This window comes from Cololabis saira, chromosome 9, assembly GCF_033807715.1.
Source record: "Cololabis saira isolate AMF1-May2022 chromosome 9, fColSai1.1, whole genome shotgun sequence".
Taxonomy (NCBI): Eukaryota; Metazoa; Chordata; class Actinopteri; order Beloniformes; family Belonidae; genus Cololabis; species Cololabis saira.
Window position 1 is genome coordinate 24,272,421 of NC_084595.1, and position 21,424 is coordinate 24,293,844.

General features: G+C 39.1%; 1 protein-coding gene across 1 annotated transcript in view; it reads left to right on the forward strand.

The window, feature by feature from the left end:
* Window positions 1–4,355: 4,355 nt before the first annotated feature.
* Window positions 4,356–21,424, forward strand: part of bmp1a (bone morphogenetic protein 1a) — a 32,302-nt gene continuing 15,233 nt past the window's right edge. Inside the window, exons 1-6 of the mRNA XM_061728905.1 lie at window positions 4,356–4,620; window positions 12,564–12,677; window positions 17,573–17,698; window positions 18,280–18,397; window positions 19,722–19,900; window positions 20,212–20,317. Of these exons, the coding sequence (XP_061584889.1) occupies window positions 4,476–4,620; window positions 12,564–12,677; window positions 17,573–17,698; window positions 18,280–18,397; window positions 19,722–19,900; window positions 20,212–20,317 (788 nt within the window). The 5' untranslated portion in view covers window positions 4,356–4,475. The remainder of the gene's footprint in view (window positions 4,621–12,563; window positions 12,678–17,572; window positions 17,699–18,279; window positions 18,398–19,721; window positions 19,901–20,211; window positions 20,318–21,424) is intronic.

Here is a 21,424-nt window from a genome sequence, read left to right on the forward strand (position 1 = left end):
ATATGAGTAATGGTTTTAATGTTAATTAGCACAGTACAGTACAGTGTTTAATCACTACAATGCACCAAGTTGTCAGACTTCTTTTGGTGTGTGTGCGTCTTAGTTTCTCCTCATTAGATTATTTTCTTACTAAATCTTGTGCCTAAAGTCTGGTAGGAGAACACTTAACTTCAGTATTCACTGAATGACTGCTGAAGCTTTGAAATATTGTCATATATGCTTCTGTGTAATTCTCAGATTGAGTAGTATACTCTATGCTCTTATAAACCCTCCAGAGCTACCAGTGTTTACAACAATATTTCCCAACTGCACTCTGTCACCACTACATTGTATATTGGCTTTTTGTTCCAAGTAAACCACTTTGCTTGTAGACATTTGCTTTACTTTGCTAATCTAAATATTTATTCCCATGTGCCAAAACACTTGTAGCAATCTGAGAAACTCCTGAAAAATATTATGAAGTAGCTTGCTCATGCACTATATGCACTGCCATGTTTACAGTGGCGGCATAAATAAAGCCCACTCTCTGCAGCAGACTTCCTGTCTTAAATTCCATGCAGCGACAGCAAAAAGGTTCATCTGTGCCTCTTCCTTCTAATATAAGCTATTGTATGTGATGGACAGGGGCAGGGTAGCTGATGTGAGACATCCTCTCATCATCAGTACTAGTCTCAAGCTTTAGTCTTCAGAAAACACTTTGATGTATGTGGGGTCATTGTGGACTGAGATATTGTAAAAACATTCTAAATATTGGTTTAGAAATGAACAAATACAAATTGGGATAGTATTTTTTATGTGATTAGTATAGTTTATATAAGCATAGTTAATCAAATAGAAATTTAAACTTAAATTCAAAGACCATATTATTCATGCTATGAATAAATACCATGATATTTAATATAGGCTACATTTGTGAAGATACAGATATTAATCTTGAGTGAGAGAAGAATGGCAGTGCAAAAAAAAGGAAAATGACAACAACAAAAGTGGTGAACTAAATAAGTGTCAGCTGTTGTGATTCTGGTTATTTAGAGAGAACCAAAAAAAGGTGACAAACTCAAACTCCCTGGGTCTTTTTTCAAACAAATTTTTAAATGAAAAGTTTTTTTCTGCAATATGATCAGCTAAACAAATTAGTTGTATGTCCAAGTGCAACCATGTATTATTTGCATGTGGTACTTAAAAAAAAACAATCTGGGCAAGCTTTAAATTAATGTACTGTACCTGTTTTATTTATTAGTGCATATCATATCTTCTGAAATGTTATGTTACAATGTACAACAATGTATGTTACAATACATAACAATACATCAAATATAGTTGCTTGGTTTCACAGTTTCAGAGCTGGTTGCTGAACACCTCCTGCAACCGTTTTAAGGCTGATTTATGGTTCCGCGTTACATCGACGCAGACCCTACGGCGTACGCTTTGCGTCGATTTAACGCGAAACCATAAATCAGGCTTATAACACCCACCACCGGGTGCTGTTCCGTCCATCGCCGACAGGCGGCGCCCGGGTCTCGTGGCTGAGCTGGTGTGCGTGTGTGCGTGTGTGCGTGTGTGCGTGTGTGCGTGTGTGCGTGCGTCCGTGTGTGCGAGTGTGTGTGCGTGTGTGTGACGTGTCTGTGTGTGTCCCGCAACCTCAATTAAAGTACGCAGAAGCCACGCAAGATGATGTGTCATGTACGTGCAGCCAAACTTTTTCATTTCACACACTTTTATAAACAATGAGAGTCAAAGGTGAAGCACCAGGGTTGTTGCTTTCTCAACGTTTTCATCTCTGTAGCACACTGCAAAAACTCAAAATTTTACCAGGAATATTTGTCTTATTTCTAGTTAAAATGTCTAATTTTTAGTCAAAAAATCTCATTACACTTAAAACAAGAGTCATTACAAGAAAAAAAACTTATTTGACCATTTTCACCTGTTTCAAGTAAATTTTCACTTGAAATAAGTAGAAAAATCTGCCAGTGGGACAAGATTTATCTACAAGCAAAAAAAATCTTGTTCCACTGGCAGATCTTTCTACTTATTTTAAGTGAAAATCTACTTGAAACAGGGGAAAATTGATGTTTTTTCCAGTGATGAGTTTTGTTTTAAGTGTAATGAGTTTTTTTTTTTTTTTTTTTACTTAAAATGATACATTTTAACTAGAAATAAGACAAATATTCTTGTTAAGATTTTTGAGTTTTTGCAGTGCATAGATAGCCTTTCTCCGGCTGATTTATGTTGAAAACAGCCCCATGAATACTCATAGGCTACACTGCAAAAACTCAAAATCTTAACAAGAATATTTGTCTTATTTCTATTTAAAATGTCTAATTTTTAGTCAAAAAAATCTCATTACACTTAAAACAAGACTCAAAAGCTCAAAAAACAACAATTTTCACCTGTTTCAAGTAAATTTCCACTTAAAATAAGTAGAAAAACCTGCCAGTGGAACAAGATTGTATTGCTTGTAATGAGAAGATAAATCTTGTCCCACTGGCAGATTTTTCTACTTATTTCAAGTGAAAATTTACTTGAAACAGGTGAAAATTGTCAAATAACAAGTTATTTTTTCTGGTAATGACTCTTGTTTTAAGTGTAATAAGATTTTTTGACTAAAAATGAGACATTTTAACTAGAAATAAGACAAATATTTTGAGTTTTTGCAGTGTAGACGTATGTGTAAATCAGAATCGTGTTTATTTGGCCAAGTCAGGTCAAACAAGACAGGGAATTTGACTCGGTTATTCTCGTTCACTGTATATAAGTATAAGTATAAGTAAATATAAGCAGTGGCGCCACCAGGGGGTGGCCAAGGGTGGTCACGGCGGTCACGGCCCCCCCTACAAATTTGCTGGCCTCCCCACTGGCTACCCCTACGGAAGAGTATTAGGACCAGGCAGGAGCAAAATAAAAATAATATTTTAGAGGAGAAAGATTTTTTTTTCATTATGCACTTCGAGAAAAAAGTCAAAATGTTGAGGAAAAAGTCAAAATGTCGAGTAAAAAGTCGAAATGTAGATATTAATGTTGAAGCACAATTTCGAGAAAAAAGTCAAAATGTATTTCAACTTTATTCTCGAAATTTCGATTTTATTCACGAAATTTCGACTTTATTCTTGAAATTGTATTTCAACATTAATCTCAACATTTCGACTTTTTTCTCGAAGTGCACAATAAAAAAAAAATCTTCCCCTCTCAAATATTTTTTCTCTTGCATGGCCCTAATACTCGGAAAATATTCCGTAATAAACCCAAGTATATCAGTAGGCGTTTTTTAAGTATTTCTGAGCCCATATACTACAACAGTATAATACAATCCAGTAATGATGGCTTTTAGTTTTGGTGTCCACCCCAAGAATTTAAGTGGCCCCATCTGGCCCCCCCTATGAAACATTTTTGGAGGCGCCCCTGAATATAAGATCATTGTAGTTTTAATTGTTACGACAGAGTATTAGGGCCAAACAAAAAAACAAAAAAAGGAAATTACGAGAATAAAGTCATAATGTAATGAGAATAAAGTCGTAAAATTATGAGAATAAAGTCATAATATTACGAGAATAAAGTCGTAATATTACGAGAATAAAGTTGTAATATATTATAAATATATAAATATAACTTCACAAGATGCTCAATATTCTTCATTTTAACACAGGGAGAAGACTACGACGGAGTATTAGGGCCAAACTAAGACAAAAAAATTTGGAAATTACGAGAATAAAGTCATAATATAATGAGAATAAAGTAGTAAAATTACGAGAATAAAGTCGTAATAGAATAAAGTCGTAATATTATGAGAATAAAGTCGTAATATTACGAGAATAAAGTCGTAATATTATGAGAATATAATTTATGAGAACTCTAACAGGAAGAGCTTCTTCTCCCTGTGTTAAAATGAGGAATATTGAGCATCTTGTGAAGTTCTATTTATATATTTATAATATATTACGACTTTATTCTCGTAATATTACGACTTTATTCTATTACGACTTTATTCTCATAATATTACGACTTTATTCTCACAACATTACGACTTTATTCTCGTAATTTCCAATTTTTTTGTCTTAGTTTGGCCCTAATACTCCGTCGTAAATTGTTAACCAGCGGGTTAAAAAAAAAACAATAAGAAAAAAGTCATCAGATTTATAGTGGTTTTGCAGTCGCTGCTCAGGCAGAAGAAGAGGCTTTTCCAGCGGAGCTGCCATATCATCAAAGTTTGTCCGTGTGTCGGTCCCGGAGCTGCAGCTGGAGGAGAGCAGCCAACAAGACACCGGAGAGAGGCTGGATTTAAAACCCGCCCCCGGCGGGATCACGTCCCCCCCCCCCTCCTCAAAAAAACCTCCCATTTTCTCTCTCTCACTGTGTTTCTCTTCCTCACTCACTCACTCTTCTCTTCTCTGTCTGTCTGTCTGTCTCCCCCTCTGTTCCTCTCTCTTCCTTCACCTATATATCCCTCGCCTTTCGCCGTCTCCCCCCCAACCACAAACATGGATCTCTCGGCGAGGTGTTTGCTTCTTTTATCATGTCTTGGCGTGATATTGGCGATCGATCTGGAAGCGATCGATCCGGGCTACTATGTGGAGACTGCTGCCACATCAGAGACGATCGACTACAAGGATCCCTGTAAAGCTGGTGAGATTCTCCCTCCTTGTTTTTGTAGTGTGTGATTGCAGAAACATGCCACGAATCCGCGCTGCTCGCACAGATCGAGCAGACAAACGCGTTCAAAGAAAAGAGATGACAGCGCTGGAGGTAGTTTTTAAAAGGCTCGGGGGGGACATTATGTGCAATTGTTTTCTAAGTGGCATTAGTTTCTGCAGTTTGGTAATATTTGGAGCAACACGCAGTCGTCCTGCAGAAAGAAGCCAGCTCCGAGAGCGGCTGCAAAGATGAAAAAATTGAAGGATGTGGAGAGTTGGAGAAGAAAACAAAAGAAATCTGGAGACGTGAAAAGTTTTGATTTCAGTACAAGTTGAAAAGTTGCTGCTTGTTGTTTGCACTCATTTCCTGGAATGTGTAATTCCTGCTTAATGTTTAGTTAGTATCATACACTGCAAAAACTCAAAATCTTAACAAGAATATTTGTCTTATTTCTATTTAAAATGTCAGATTTTTAGTAAAAAAAATCTCATTACACTTAAAACAAGACTCAAAAACTCAAAAAACAACAATTTTCACCTGTTTCAAGTAGATTTTCACTTAAAATAAGTAGAAAAATCTGCCAGTGGAACAAGATTGTATTGCTTGTAATGAGAAGATAAATCTTGTCCCACTGGCAGATTTTTCTACTTATTTCAAGTAAAAACTTATGAAGACTTGTCCACTGGAAAAGAAGAATATTCTGCAGCTTTTTTCTTCTTCTTCTTCTGCTCCCTGGTTGTATTTTATGTGTGCGCCTGTGTGTGTGTGCGTGTGTGTGAGAGAAAGAGAGACACTGCACAAATAGTCTTCTTTTTCCACCGGCTGTTCACACGGCCACTAAAACAAAGTGGAGGAGGGGAGACAAGAGAGTACAGTGGAGCTTAGAAATTATGCTGGCATGAAGCTCTTGTCTGATTGTCTCCTCTGGTGTGGTGGCACCAATCTCAGTTTCCACAAAAAAACTCCAAAGCCTGAGGTGTCATTGTAAGTTTTTCTGTCTGTCTGTGTGTAGTCTGAACTGAGAATTTGGAAATGTTGGATTTTCATTTCAAAAAAGAAAAGAAAAAAAATTCAGGCGTCATTAAAAGTGACCTCTAGAATCCTGGAAGTGCTCACGAGTTGGGAATTTGACATTTTCCGATGTGTCAGCTTATTACAGAGGACAGATCAGTTCTCTAACTCTGTTATCCACTGTATTTATTTTCTTCCTCATCTACCACACAGGAAGAGCTGATGACGTGAAAGCTTGTGTTTCAGGAGTGTTGTGGCTGTGCATAAACACGACAAGAGAGAGATGAATATTGTCTCATGAACAAGTTGTTGAGATGTTGTTTCCTGTTTTTGCTTTACTGTTTATGTTGAGTAACAGCACATCTGTAACATGGATTTACTGGGCACCAGGGAGTCATTCTTGCTCATCTGACGTATGGCCAGTGATGCTCTGTGTTGTGTTGACGTGGGTCTTCAAGGAGTTGTTGATATTTTACGTAATATCTCAGCAGGGACGTTCCCTCTTGATCATCTTCAAGCACGACTGTGAGCATGGTTGAGGCGTTTTCATCGTCCGGTGTTTATTTTATGCAGCCTGTCGTTTCAGTGGAGTGTAGTTTGGACCCTGCTTCGCCTGGTCACGTCCACACACGGGTTCTTGTGGGACTGTGATGAGTAAAAACTCTCAATGACCATCTCTTCCATCATCCAGCTGCTTTCGCCATCTTTTTATTTATCAGTCAAATGTCCAAAATGTCCTTTTCCTCCTCACTCCTGTCAACAAAAGATGAGTGTTTTTCAGGACTCACAACACAGACCAGTATCTGCGGGGTCATCATTATTGATTTTTTTGTCCCCGCACTCAGGGCACAGATCTGTTAAGCAGATCTGTGCCCTGAGTCTACCTGATCGGTTTTTGTGGTTTGAGGTCAGCACTTTCACGGCCTGCTCCTTCCGGTCAGGAATATGCTGACAGCCCTGTGAAGGCTTTGAGGAGTTGGTTTCATGTTTGTCCTCTGTTCACCTGACCTGACTCAACACAAGTCTCAAACCTGGATTCTCAGATACAGATTTTTGCAAATTGTACTATAAAATAGTTGATGATAAATGTGAACTATGATTGGTCTTGATGCTTTTGCTTTTGAAAGTGAGCAATCATTTGGAGGATCCTAACAAGCAAATAAGCGAGTAATGCCATTTACACAAATTTGATATGGCTGCTTACTGCTTACTGCTTGAATGACTAACTAAGCAGAGACTAATTCACTTAATATCTGCATAATGTTTAAAGAACGGTTGATAAATATTACTTACATGGGATCATGTTTTCTAGTTTATCTGATTATTTATTTATTTATATATTACACACACATACATTTACACGTATTAAGTTTTAAATAAATTACACAGATTACAGAGATTCACATTGACTGAAGCAAGCAGTGCAATAAGAATGAACTAATTCAATCTTTCTAGGAGTTAACTAGTGGAAAATTCCTCCGTTTGCAGAACTCAAAACTTGGCACCGGCGCAGGAAGTCATGTAAGACCCTAACAAGCTTCTGAAATCAGACCAGCTCATTTTCACATTAAGAAGTGGGGGAGAATCAAACAGGCTAATTGTCTCCTGTGCTTAAATAATAAAATAGTGGGAGGTTTGACTTATGCATTTGCACAAGGCTCAGGCTCAAAATCTACCTCAGATGGCATTATATGACCGTGCCATGCATTGTGGATGCTCAGTTTTGGAGTAAAAGCTTCTGTGCCATGCTGTGACCTCAGACGCAGACGGGTCACCCGGTGAACCCCTTTCTTCTCTGGTCCTCTCTTATGTAAGTGGTTTCTCCACAAGACCCTGGTTCTTTCCTATGACTGCCTCAAATAGTTGACACAGACTCTGGCATTCACCTTGTGCCAAGGGAATGCACGCCTGGAAGATCTTGGGCACTCGGTCACATTCTCCCATGCAAACTCAGAGGTGAGGTGAGTGCAGGCCATTCATGAGCGGGCCAGTTATGTGAACCACTGGCTTTGGGCTGCCTCCCTGTCAACAAGAGCTTATGTCAATCCGGTCATCCCTTGCTGCTGGTCACTTACTATGATTTGGTTATTTATGAATATTTTTGATGATAGTGTCTGTGAGCTTTTCCATTATAAAAAGCTTACCTGCTGGATTAGATAACACTCACCAGATGTTGAAGCCATACATTTAAAAGAAAAGATCTGATATAAAGATGTAAATAAGCTGTCTTTTAGAATAAGAATCTAAATCATTTTGAAGCTTTTTCTAACAACCAGATTCGGTTTCTATTTGTCAGACCAGTAGAAAAATCTGGTTTCTGAAGATTATATGCTCTAACTTTCTTATTTAGATCTCTGAAAATGGCAGCTTGAAACAGACGCTGCTCATTATCCCGCTGCGTCTCAGTACTGTACTGGCAATATGATGAGACTGTGTTGAACTTGAGGATTGGGCCTTTGAGAAACATTTAAAACTCTCAAACAGATGCCTTTCTTTTATGATGGAATGCGGATTGTGTAGCTGAATATTGGGTGTTTCTTTTTAAAAAAAATGTATATACAGTATAATATGAACCCTGCCATTTCTCCCTCCGCAGAGTTTTGGTGATTAAGGATCCATTGGCATGAACTCTGTGCGTTAGTTAGAGCAATATGTTTGTCATCAGAGCTAAGTAATAACTAATCTGGTATTGCATTAATACCAAGTGAGGGCATGGAGTTGAAGTAACGCCAACTGCTTTGGGGATGCTCATTGAAATCACTCCAGGGAGGCTTTGTTAGTGTTGAATAATGAAAAGATTAACAGTGACTTTTCACTCCGTAATTCATCCGGGTTATGTTGCACCACATATTCAAAGATTTCCTTACTTTTCATCCTCCAACTGTAGTGAATATGTACAGTGTTTTCTTCTTTCAGCTGTTATGTATTGAAAGTAGGGAGCAATAATGATTCCAGATTTTAATTTTATTTTGGATGTCTGTTTGGAGAAAACTGGTTCTTTACGTACATCAGACTGTAGATTAATGTTAGATTGTTTTTAAACCAGAAATTTGATTAAGATCAGTTGTTGTAAAAGGTAAGAATCTCTCTTTCTCAATGAGAAATTTGCATTAAAGTAAGACAAACGGTTGGCAAGCTGATGAATCATTAAAGGGACTTGGACTATCAGTAAGTGTGTATCAGTAATAAGTGGCAGGGATGAGCTGAGAAATCCAATTTGCTAATGGGTGCGATGGAGTGTGAATTTTTAAAGGTGACTCGGTCTCTTGCTGTGTGCCCTTTGCAGCTATTGCCGCTCTCATTTTGTCATTATGGTAAAACAAAGATGTGGTGGGGTGACACTAAAGCCCCCGTGAACCCAGCTCTCAGTGATGAGATGCCAGGTTTATTGGGGAATCATTTTTTCACTCTCAAGCTGTTGTTTGTGACTTTGTTGAAGCCTCTTTCCAGAGAAATGAGAAGTGCAGATACACAGACTTTTTTTTTACTCTCATTCCTCAGGCTCAAATTGCAATCTTAGGAAATGTGAAGGTAAGCATTTGCTGAAGCAGTAACAGCTGGTGTTGTTTTTACAAAGGAGAGATGTACCACCAAGATCATTTCCAAGTTAAAATAATGCATCCTTTCTTTTTAGAAAGTTTCTCTTGGTATCCATGCTGCACATACTAATGTTACCTCATAGCAGTTTTAAATGGATATGTCCGAAGTGTGTAGAGGGTCAGTGGATACGCCTACATTTATCAGAAAGAGCTACCGCCCATGAAAACCCGAACAGTGATACTCACACCATCATCAGATAGTAATCACCTTAATGAAATACACTATTCCCTCTATTGTAATTCAAATAAGGCTGTGAATGGCGGTGCCATGGTATTGTGATGCATTCGCAGGCTTCTACAGCAGCCCGGCTTTCCATCCCTCATCATTAGGTCATGTATGGGGACTTTCTGTCTAAATGTCTGTAAACACAGCCCAGAGTGAACCAGTGTCATCCCTGTGGAGGGGGCCGTCTAAATATAAACGATGTTGGCGTCTGCATGGTTTAAGTATTGATATTAGTGCAGGTTTCAGTGGCAGATGTCACGGCCTGGGATTCACAGAAGCAGATTAATGCGATTGGTCCAAGAGTATTTGACACTGCAGAGGTCGAGGCTAGGGCATTGCACAAATCAATGGGATTAATATGATTGAGGTCTCATTTGTAATCTGACTGGATATGGTGGTTGATGGGAGGGCAGACTGCAATCAGAAATCCGCAGGATTATGATGATTTAGATGATTTAGATTAACTGACCAAAAAAACATTGGTGGGGGAGGTTGGACTAACAATGGACTCTTATTTATAGAAAATGTTAAGTTAATGACATTTGTGTCATTAACAATATATCTGTAGCATTGCATTTAAACTTAAACCTTGCTGGTAATACTTAATAAATAAAGAAACAAACTAGAATTTTAAACCCTTCTGTTACTGCCTAACTAGCTGCTTAACGGGTATTATAATCATAGCTGCAGCTGTTGTCATCCAGGTGATTAATAATGTTTGGAAAGGACTACAACGCTGCACTCTGTGGTGATCACTTGCCATCTGCCACAATTTGACAGGCTATAATCTAGTGTGGAATACACCAATGTCACAGTGTTTGCACTTCAGGTTATTACAGTCCTCTGTATCTAGTTTATCACTTTTCTCCACAACCTGGCCTCAATCCTGGCACTGAGTTATGTACACAAGATTCCTAAAACCGTGTCTGTGGATAATTAAAGCCGAGAGACAAGGGGATTAATTCAAAATCCCTTTGAGTTTTTTTCCATAAACCTGCAACAGCGTCTCCAAGACGACTACTGCGCCTGAGGGAAATGGGTCCTAATGCCATTGGGCTGTGCATTTGCTCATTTCAGCCTCTACTGTCTGAGAACAATGGCATCACGGATTAGTCGGCATCTCTCCACAACAGCGGTGGATGATTAAGACTTGGAGAACATACCCCTCTGTGGACCTCATGTGGATGCGACAAAGCCTTCACCTTGTTAATTGGTCATTGCTAGCACATACAGTAATGCTGCCACTGTTCAGAAATCACTGAATTGAAAAGGAAACATCACACAGTCTTTTTACTCCGCCTCAGTTAAAGTGCAGGGAAAATATTCTCAATGAATCACCTCCAGGGACTTGTTTTTCAAGCACAGCCTGTTCTTTTCTGCATTTCTGGGGGAAAAAGTCACTTTGTAGTGAGTCCATCCATACTATACAGAACAACATCTGGCTGCATCTCTGTATGAGGAATGTTTTTGTGATTGATTGTCAGTAGGAGTGTTGACCGTGGGTAGTCTGGTTTTTTGTCTCAAATTTAATCAGAGTATGTGTTTTTCAAGCCCAATTTAAATGATCTTTTTGGCCTCTGGAATTCAAACGTGTCCTCAATGCAGGCCCTGTCTTGCCAGCACTCATCTACAGCTTTTCTTATAGCCGTCATTAGTCTCTAATCCAGCTATCCTCTGCAACCTTGCAACCTGCAGGGTGGAAAACTGGCCTGCATTTGCCAAAGATTGTTTTTATCATACTCCTCTGGTGAAAAGGGAGCTGAGCCAATTTTTCTTCTTTGTTTTTATAGGGCTTTTCGTCCCTCTTTTTCTTGCCTCGGACCTCTGAAATTTTGAAAGAAGTGCAGGAGATAAAGAATCATTGCTGTGGATGTTGTGTTGCAGGATGGAAAAAGTGGGAAATTCGTCAGATCTGTCCAAACTACATTTTTCTTTCAGTCTTTCTTTCAATCTGTCTGTCCTTCTTTCACAGGACAGCTTGTATTAGTGTGTCACATCGAAAATGACAAACTGAACTACTGCAAAGCTCATTAACCCATTTTATGATGATGACTATCCTGGTTTCTTGGTCTGACCTCTATAAACACACACACACACACACACACACACACACACACACACACACACACACACACACACACACACACACACACACACACACACACACACACACACACACACACACACACACACACACACACACACACACACACACGCATTTTCTCTGTGCTGGACATTTGTCTTCCCAGTCAGAACTGTGGTGTGAGGGGATGTGTGTGTCCTTCCTCTTGTTGCCATCTCCCACCTCAGACATAGATGAGAGACCTGCCCTTTTACACCCCCCCCCCCCCTCCCCTTCTGCATATACACCCCCCAGCCCTGCAAACTCCTGCATACAAGCTGTGCCATAAATTCTGGAAACTTGCCGGTGTTAAAACCCCATAAAACAGAGCACCCTGTCTCTGAGAACAGGACTTCTAGCAAAGGGGCATTTAGTAAGAAATCTAATAAAGCACATTCCTCATAAACTGGGACTGTTGGGTTTTTTTCTTTTTCCTCCTTGGCCTCATTAATGAGCTATTACTTGTTCAAGGTGCCCCACATTACTTGTTTTAGTGTTGGCATCTCATTGTTTCTGATAGTCCTCATTTACTAAAAAAAGATTTATTTTTATTTTTCCTTTTTTCCTTCTGTTTTTAGTTAACATTTGGACTAAACTTCAATTAATCATGACATTCACTATCTGCATTGCATCGACCTTCATGGGCCATTTGTAATGGGTTGCTTTCTTTTCTGCACTAACCGAATTAAGACATGGCCGGCCTGTAAATATAACCTACATACTTCCTTTCCACAACTCTATTTTTATTTCACTAAAAGGAAAGGGTAAACGGGACAGAGTCAAATACAGGGAAGTATATACTTTTATACTGTTTGTGTGCCTCACACAATCAAGGTCTGCTTCAAGTGCTTTGACGGGGCCAGTACGCAGTCCGAGCAGCAGGAAAACGCTGGGGGCTATAGGGAAATGGGAACTAACACTTCATATTGGGAACTGCCTTAAATACTGACTGACATTTGTCTTTTATCTTTTTCAGCTGCCTTTTTGGGGGACATTGCTTTGGATGAGGAGGACCTGCGATCCTTTAAAGTGGACAGAATAATAGATTTGGCTCAGAGAACCGTTCAGATCGTCAATCATACCGATACAGGTAAAAACAGCAGAAACCAGAGCTCGTCAGGTGCTAACTACACTATATCCCTCACTAGAGCACTGGGTTAAATGTCCTGAATTGTGGTGGTAGATATACCATAATTGAAACAAAGATCTGAGGTGGTCATAGCTCTACCGTGGATGGTTTCTCACTGGGATGATGATGGGATGATACCAGGACATTGCACTCTGACAGTACAACTGTCAAAACCTTTAGATCCATTCCACCTGCATGTCCAACAGAAGCCTTGTGTTATTCACTTGTACGTTTACTGCTATGTCATTAGTACACATTGCTTCACCTGTAACACCTTGTCTGAGTATAATTGCTGGGGTATGTTAGGCTGAATGTTGTTCTTAAATTCAAAAGCACCATTTAAGCTGCAGCTGTGAGTCAGCCAGGACCAAAGCCCTCACAATCCTGTAAACTATAGGTGAGCTGGTACCAACAAGCATGTACACATTGCTGCCTTTTTGCCCTTCTGTTCTCCTCAAGATAATAAGCACACAAAGCAAATGGCAACATTGTGGAGCGTTAATACTTTGCAGCTGTTTAAAATATCCATTGAGTATTGTTTTTTTTGGTCAAACTAAAAAGGGACCTCCTGAGGACATGGGTGCAACAGAGACAGATTCTTCACACACACACGCCTTTGAATATCTATTTGCCCATTTGAACGCATCAGTCACAGCACATTTAATTCTCATGAAGTGGAAAGGCAACATTCATCTTCAAGAACACCACTAACAGTATTGATATTACAAAAGACTCTTCTTTAAAAACAGATTGAGTTTGAGCACAGTATCCATTCACAGTGATTTTGTTGTACCTCAGGTTTCAAACCTGCCAGTTTGGTAATTACACCAGATTACCTTCTTTGTGGATCACAATTAGCTTAATGTGCAAAAGCTAGTATCTCCTCGTTCAGACCTTTTGAAAGAGGGGATAATGATTGTGTAAAAACATAATAAGGTGGGGAGGGGGAATGGTGAGTTTGCCTGTGGATTGAAGCTGTTTTGTTGTCTTGGTTTTAGTTCTTATGGATCTGTGTCTTTTATCGGAGGTTAGGGTGAAAACGGGCGAAGTCCAGGGGTGGGGTCATTTGAAATTCATGTAGATTTCTTTTGGAGTCAGCTAGTGTAAATGTCTCTGAGGGGGGTTAAAGTTGTTGCAATTACCTGCTCTGCTGCTCTCACTTGCTGCAGGTCCTTCCTGTTCTGTCCCGTGGTCGGTGAATCACACTGTGCGGCAGTAGGTCAGGATGCCAGCAAAACACTAATGTAGCAAAAAAAGAGAGAGGAATAAAAATATCATGTTGGCAATGCTAACTACCCCCTTGCTGCTGCCATATAACCTGAACGGTTATAACCTGATTTGATTTGATTTGATTTGATCATTTGATGATTGAAAGGGTTGCAAGGAGTTGGCCTCTTCTGTCTGAAAACAACATGGAAACACAACTAAAGTTTGCGAAACTGAACAAACCACAGGACGTCTTGAACAATGTCCTATGGACAGATGAGACCAAGTTGGAGGTGTTTGGCTCTTTTTGGAGATAATCAAGTACTTCAGCAGCTTCTCAGCAGAAAGACCTCATACCTAATCTGAAGCACAACAATGGGGAGGTGATGATTTGGGGTTGTTGTGCAGCCACAGAGTATGGGCACCTTTCCGTCGCTGAGTCAACCACAGACTCCTCTGCATACCAGAATAATCTAGAGGCACATGTTTGGCCATCTGTCCAACTGTTAAAGCCTGGTCAAAATTGGGTCGTAACAGGGCAAATATCAGGAACACACTAGACACCACACTGTCAACTTGGCTGTAAACAAGACTTTTAAGCTATTATTTTATTAGAGGTACTTAGTATTGCCCAAATTATTATTTTTATCCCTTTTTGTCATGTTAAATAATGGCACTATGTTCCACTTCAGTTTAATTAAACTAACACTGAGACCACACTACAGTCAAATGAGTTTTATCATGCATTTATGCACGCACCCACGCACCCACACACACACACAAAATGTACCCCTTTCTTAATTATAATTTTTTTACACGCCTGTAGTTATGTAAAAAAAAAAGGCATGACATGTAAGGCCATCGTCAGATCACTGCAGAAGAGCATCTAATGTACAGAAAGGGATTAATCTGAGGGCAGTACAAGTTTAGCACAATGTAAGATACAGTACATAACACCAGGTGTAAAGGGCAGTCAAATCTTTCATAGCATGGGCCGCTCGGTGGCACAGTGGGTTAAGCAGCGGGCCATATACTGAGGCTACAGTCCTCCTGCAGCGGTCGCGGGTTCGAATCCAGCCCGCGCACCTTTGCTGCGTGTCTCCCCCGTTCTCTCTCTCTACCCCTTTCCAGTCTGCATCTCCAATAAAGGGCCACTAGAGCCCAAAAAAACCTTTAAAAAAAAAAAAAAAAAAAAAAAAATCTTTCATAGCATGAAGCGCAGATAAGACACAAATCAACATTTTAATTGATGGCATCAAAGAGCACCAGGTGAATCAAATAATTTTTTCAATACTTTCTCTCTAAACTGTGATGTTGCTCAGTTACCATAAATGTAACCAGATATCAGCATACTATCAGGAATAGCACCAGGAACATCTGATTTAAATATGTGGCTCAATCAGAATAAATCTGCCTAGTTATACAATCTTATAGTGGAAAAAAATCTATCTATGGGTGAATGTGGTAGATTTGATCATATTATTGTAATTAAAAATCTCTTGTAAGTTTTGTCTCTCCAGCACTCCTTATCAGTTAATTGAACAGATTTGGTTGTTATCAGAATCTCTCACAACACATGCACAAGTGTACGTGCTAATTGTTCTCTCCAGGCTGCTAACATTTACTCATTCTGAGCGATCTTCAACACAAGACATGATTCCAGCAAGTTCGGTACCTCTCTGCAAATTGGTAATCAAATTTAGAGAGAAAACAGGATAGCTCATAATTACAGCTTCAAGCACTTTTAAGAAGCGATGGTCAATACTTTTCAGCCTCAGGTCTTTAACAAGGTCATGAACGACATCCTCAGACAAATTCACCCTCTATTAACACTGAACTGTCGCTGAAGTGGTGCAAAAGAAAAATGTACCCACTCTACTGTTTCTACAGTGAACAGAGCTTAGTGATCAACATATTCTTGGACTATTGTTTTTAATGTTGCATTGATAAAGTATTAGAGATTTAACTGAGACATTTTTTTGAAAATATCATATTGATTTTGTAGGTTTTAATGGAAGAGACTCATTTACAGACTTAGTTGTGCATTCTGGACAAAGAATTGAAAAGCTAAGTGAACCCAGTCAGCACGTATGTCCCAACTTTCTATAACATACATAAAAGTGATAGCTTTAATGTGTTTTATCACTATTATCACACTATCTTCACATCCCACTACTTTTCCAAATTATTTCACTGAATGAAAAAATAAGGGAAAAAAGGTAGGTTTGCTAGTTTTATTATTATGACTTCTTCCCACCACCCCTATTACATTGCACATATTTTGGGGTCCTTTCTCAGCATTTTCTCACTTCTTACTCATCACATTGCTCAAGTTCTGCCTCCAACACTGATTTACTGTTCCCCTTTTAAAGGAACTAACTTCTGCTCTTTCAAAAACTATTTTTGTCTGATGAAGCAATGCAGCATATGTCATTCAGTCAACATTCATATACTTTCAAGTTCACAAATTATATTTCATAGAACTATAAAATTATTATAGGCATTGGCATATTAACCAAAGGGTTAATATGCAAACATATTTTATATGTCATTTCATATAAACATGTTTAGGGTTGTGATTTTCTGAGTTTTATAACTGAACACATTAGTCTGAATCTTCATGGGTAACAATACTTCTACATTTAGAAACATGCATATACCGATTCTTATCAGACACACATTCGCACACCAGCGCCAGCTCCCGTGAGAAACACACACGCTTACGTAAAAACATTCATGAAGAAATTCCAAATTAAATGACTCCATTTAATCCGTATACTTGTTTGTCTTTGTTACTGTGATGATGATGATAATGATGATGTTACCCTATTTTAAAATGTGCATATTATATTACACATTATCAAATGATACTAGTTAAAAAGAATAAAGTATGCTGCATCAGAGGAAAAACATTAACATGCTTATTCATGCTTGTTTGATAAATAATGCACCATCGCCTCCTTTAGCATTTTCATCAGTTAATTTGTTGTTTTAATATAACATAACATAAGGGGCCAATTAGAGCCAGTGTGGTAATTTCTAAATCAGATCACAGGGTTTTGCATTTGCCTCCCACAAAGCTAAATAACTTGTTAAAGCAACCAAATTAGCTGAGAAACAATAAACCCAATTAGTTTTCATTTTTAGGAAGACTGACATGTCAATGCTTATTCTTTTTCTGCAGCATAAATAAGTCTAGTCAGGTGATTGTTGACTGTTTGTTTGGTTCACATATGGATGTTTCTTATTTTAATCAAGATTTTTAGGTGGTGACTTTGTCTCCATGGTAATATTTATACATGTGTTGCTGAGTGACATTAAAATGGTGAAATTAATTTGAAAGAAGAAAGTATTTTTCTATAAAATACCTTCAATGCAACAAAGGGAAGAACAGAACTGTTTGAAGAAATGTCTCTTTGAGGGTGTACATGTAATTTTTCTAAATGAGAAACAATAATTAAAAAGTCTGACTGGCATTAAACCTTAATTACTATCCATGTTTTTTCAAATACATATTCAGTATTGTTTTCCAAGCAGCTATCGCCTTAAGAACTGTCCTCCCTACCCACAAATAAGGGAGAAAACTGTTCCTCTTTTTTAAGAAATTGACGCAGTAATTGATGTCATGCTTGTTGTGTTGGAACCATCAGGATCTGCCAATCACCGTAATCTAAGTAGGCAAGGTTCACACCGGAAAAGAAGGGCCGCCACCTCCAGACCTGAGCGTGTTTGGCCTGACGGCGTCATTCCCTATGTCATCAGTGGTAACTTCAGCGGTAGGTAACAACAATTTTTACTTATAATTTACTGCATAAAAAAACAACATAACATAACTGATCAAACATTTAGACATATTCCCTTTAGAGGTCAGAAATTCTCCCCACCAATGAATTCTTAAACATTATTTGCATGTTAGAAGTAAGACTAGATGTTGCCTTAGTTGCGTTTGCTTCTCTTGAGTCACTATATTTCCAGCTCAAAGCAGTTGTCATAGAGAGAATTCATAAATAATGACTAAATAGGGAACTTGCTCATGAGCTGAGATGAAGCAAATCCTGGTAAGAAAAGCAATAGCTCTTACATGTGAGATGGGCATTTTATCTTAAGAATACTATATTGCTTAGGCTTATGTGGAGCATTTGTTTAAAAACAAAATACTTCATTTTTGACATAATATAAACAAAATAAAGACAAATTGAACATATGATTCAATATATCACCTTTATATTTGTTAATACGGGGGAAAAAAGGTAAAAGTTATTTTCACCCAGTCTTTATCCGGAAGCTAAGTCTTAAGCTGTGGCCAGCTGAGTTTTTCTCTCTTCATTTCCTCCTTTCTCTTTGACATCCCATTCAGGCAACCAGCGGGCTATATTCCGCCAAGCCATGCGGCACTGGGAGAAGCACACCTGTGTAACCTTTATAGAGAGGACCCAGGAGGAGAGCTATATTGTCTTCACCTACCGACCATGTGGGTGAGTCACTAGGGTTTTTAGTTCCCACTTACAGGAGCTGAACAGTGGTCAGACTCCACTGAACCTTCATTATCCACAGCTAATTATTTGTTTCCTGCATACTCGTCCTTGTCTCCTGGTCAGCAGCCTTTCACCATTGATCGTCCTCTCTGTTTGAAGTCCCTCCGCAGTCAGTGAGATGTTGTGTTAGCACCCCACCAGCTCTAAAAGAGACAGCCATTCAGTGGCCAAGTATGTCCTGCGCTCCAGGATTACACTGCATTAGTCACTGAGCAGTTGTCATAATGTATATACGACATAAAGAACCGGACAGAAGGGAGGGGGGGGACTCCCCACAGCCTTTTCATAACTATTTACTGCACTTTGCTGAAGTTATGCTCAGTATCTCTCATAACTGAGCCTACCGAGTTTGTCTTTAAACTGATTCTCAGGGAAAGTGCTGTTTGTAGCTCATGTTGTTGCTAAGCGACTATTGACAATCTGTTTGGAAGTGTGGGGCTTTTTTTCCCCCCCTACATTATTAAATTTTTTTTAAATTACAACATTTGGTGCTCATGGGAGCTCAAAACAGCACATCCTATCTGTATGAGATTTTGAAAAAACAAGACGGAGATAACATAGGCATTTCCAGAGGACATGCCAGTCTCACAGGGATTTAGTCTACAAGCTCGATACCATCATAGATTGATTTTTATCATGTGAACACAAACAGCCTAACGCGAAACGGATGCAACTCATGAAAGTGAACTTTTACCAGCTGACGGTTAATGGCCATTTTTAGCCTGGTAAATGGCCTGCTGAGCAACAAGGATGACATTATCCACAGGCAACAGCGGTTAGCAGTGGGAAAGCTTGACTCTGCTGCATATTCAGCAGGCCCCCATCTGTCCTCTGCAAAGTTCAAGGCGTGTCTCAAGAGAGCCTGGCTTGGCTTGCAGTAATTAGAGACTGCCCAGACGGTCATTATATGTGTGCCCGTCCTGCAGACTCTCACACTGAACCTTTCATGTCACACTGAGGTGGAGCTCCGCAGCCAGCCAACTCCTAGCATCACTCTCAGAATTTGCATTGGCACACAGATGAATGAATGTCACTCCTGTGTGTGTGAATGATGGCTCTTGCACAACTCTCTCACAAAAACAGACCAGATGCTGTTGAAATAAAAATGTCTTTTTTACTTAATACATGAACAGATTGTTGAAATGTTCCAGTTATGAAAGATGCATTCCTTCTTTTTTTCCATTTAGTTTCAGCTTGTAATTACATTTTAATTAATGCATTGTTTTCATTTGTTGCATGTCTTTTCTTGACTGTTATTTCTTAGGTGTTGTTCTTATGTTGGCCGCCGTGGAGGGGGCCCCCAGGCCATATCCATTGGCAAGAACTGTGATAAATTTGGGATTGTGGTGCACGAGCTGGGTCATGTGATTGGCTTCTGGCACGAACACACACGACCTGACCGAGATGAGCATGTCAGCATTATCAAGGACAACATTCAACCAGGTAGGAGGACAGGGGGCTGCAGCAATCTCTCACTAATGATTTGTCAGACATAAAAGCCTGAGACAAGATAAGAGCTCAGTATTTAAATAAACACCATGAGTTAAGAAACAGAGAGAGAGAATTAAAAACCATGTGGGACACGCATTGATTTTCTGTCTCCATAGAAGTCATAAGATTTGTTAAGGCACATATAAAACAAATCATGATCACCAGTATCCCACTTTTACACACACAAGAGTCCACAAAGTGACTTCAGTAAAAGTTCACAGCATCATATTACAATTGCACTTTTCCTTTTTCCCCCCTCTCAGGACAGGAGTATAACTTTCTGAAGATGGAGCCGGGGGAGGTGGATTCTTTGGGAGAAGTCTATGACTTTGATAGCATCATGCACTATGCCAGGAATACATTCTCCAGGTAGGCACCAGGCCAAGTTCCCCTCCTTGTGCCTTAAACATGAATAATTGTCTTAGATCATGTCAAACTGAGCTGTTTCCCAGTTCACTGATGTCTTTTTAACCCATTCCTTTGTTTTCTGTTTAGTCCATAATTTTGAGCGACGTATGGTTCGGTAATGCACCACGTTGAGCAATCTGGTTTGATTTACAAACCTTGTGAAAAAGGGAGAACAGAACGCCAAGTTCTTCCTTCCTAATAAATAACTGAAATTGTGCCCGAGGTAAAGAAGCTTTGAAAAGAGGAATTGCTGTCACTTCACTGTGTCTTGAATCTGGATGTTTTTTTCACTAGTTGACATTAACATTGACTTCCTGAGCAGGAGAGTTTTTGGTGGATCCTGATGAATAAAATAAGATAAAAAAGTCTATCCTGAACTGATGATCCCTTTTCTATTTCCTAATGTTCTTTTGGCTTGGCCTTTTTTATGTCAACAATTGGTCCTCTCATTGCATCATGGATAGGGAAACCGGAGAAGCAAAAAATGTGATTTATGTAATATTTGGACAAGATTATGTTTCGAATTGCTGTTTTGGGATTACTGAGGGTCACCAGATCATGAAGTTGGTGCATGAAGAAAGTTTTAACAAGGAATTGGACACGTCTGGTTTTATTTAGCTTCTTCCTGTCCAACCCTAAGTGGATGTCTCTTAAAGGGATCTGTGGTCTTAGTTTGCAGTAGTTTTACTTGTGGCATTGCCTTTTGTGGTTTAACAGTATCTTTTACACTTCTCAGTGTAATTTTGGTTTTTGCAGAATTGGCAGTTTGTCAGCAGCCAAGGCGTGTTCTTTGAATGATAAAAACTACCTGAGGACACTTTTTAAATATGAAATTAATTTTGAATGTAGTTCTCTTTTAAGGATAAGCCAGTATTGTAGACACAGTGAAATTGTTTGTCCGGGATTTACTAGCTCCTTCCCACAGTGTGTGTTCAAATTAACACCCCCCTCATCAGTCAAGCCACTAAAGCAGTGTTGTTCTTGGTAGCTGAGCTGAGCTTGCACAACATAGCCTTGCTTCATAATTAGAAAATTTCGTCTACGACTTTCAAGTTTATATGAAGCTTC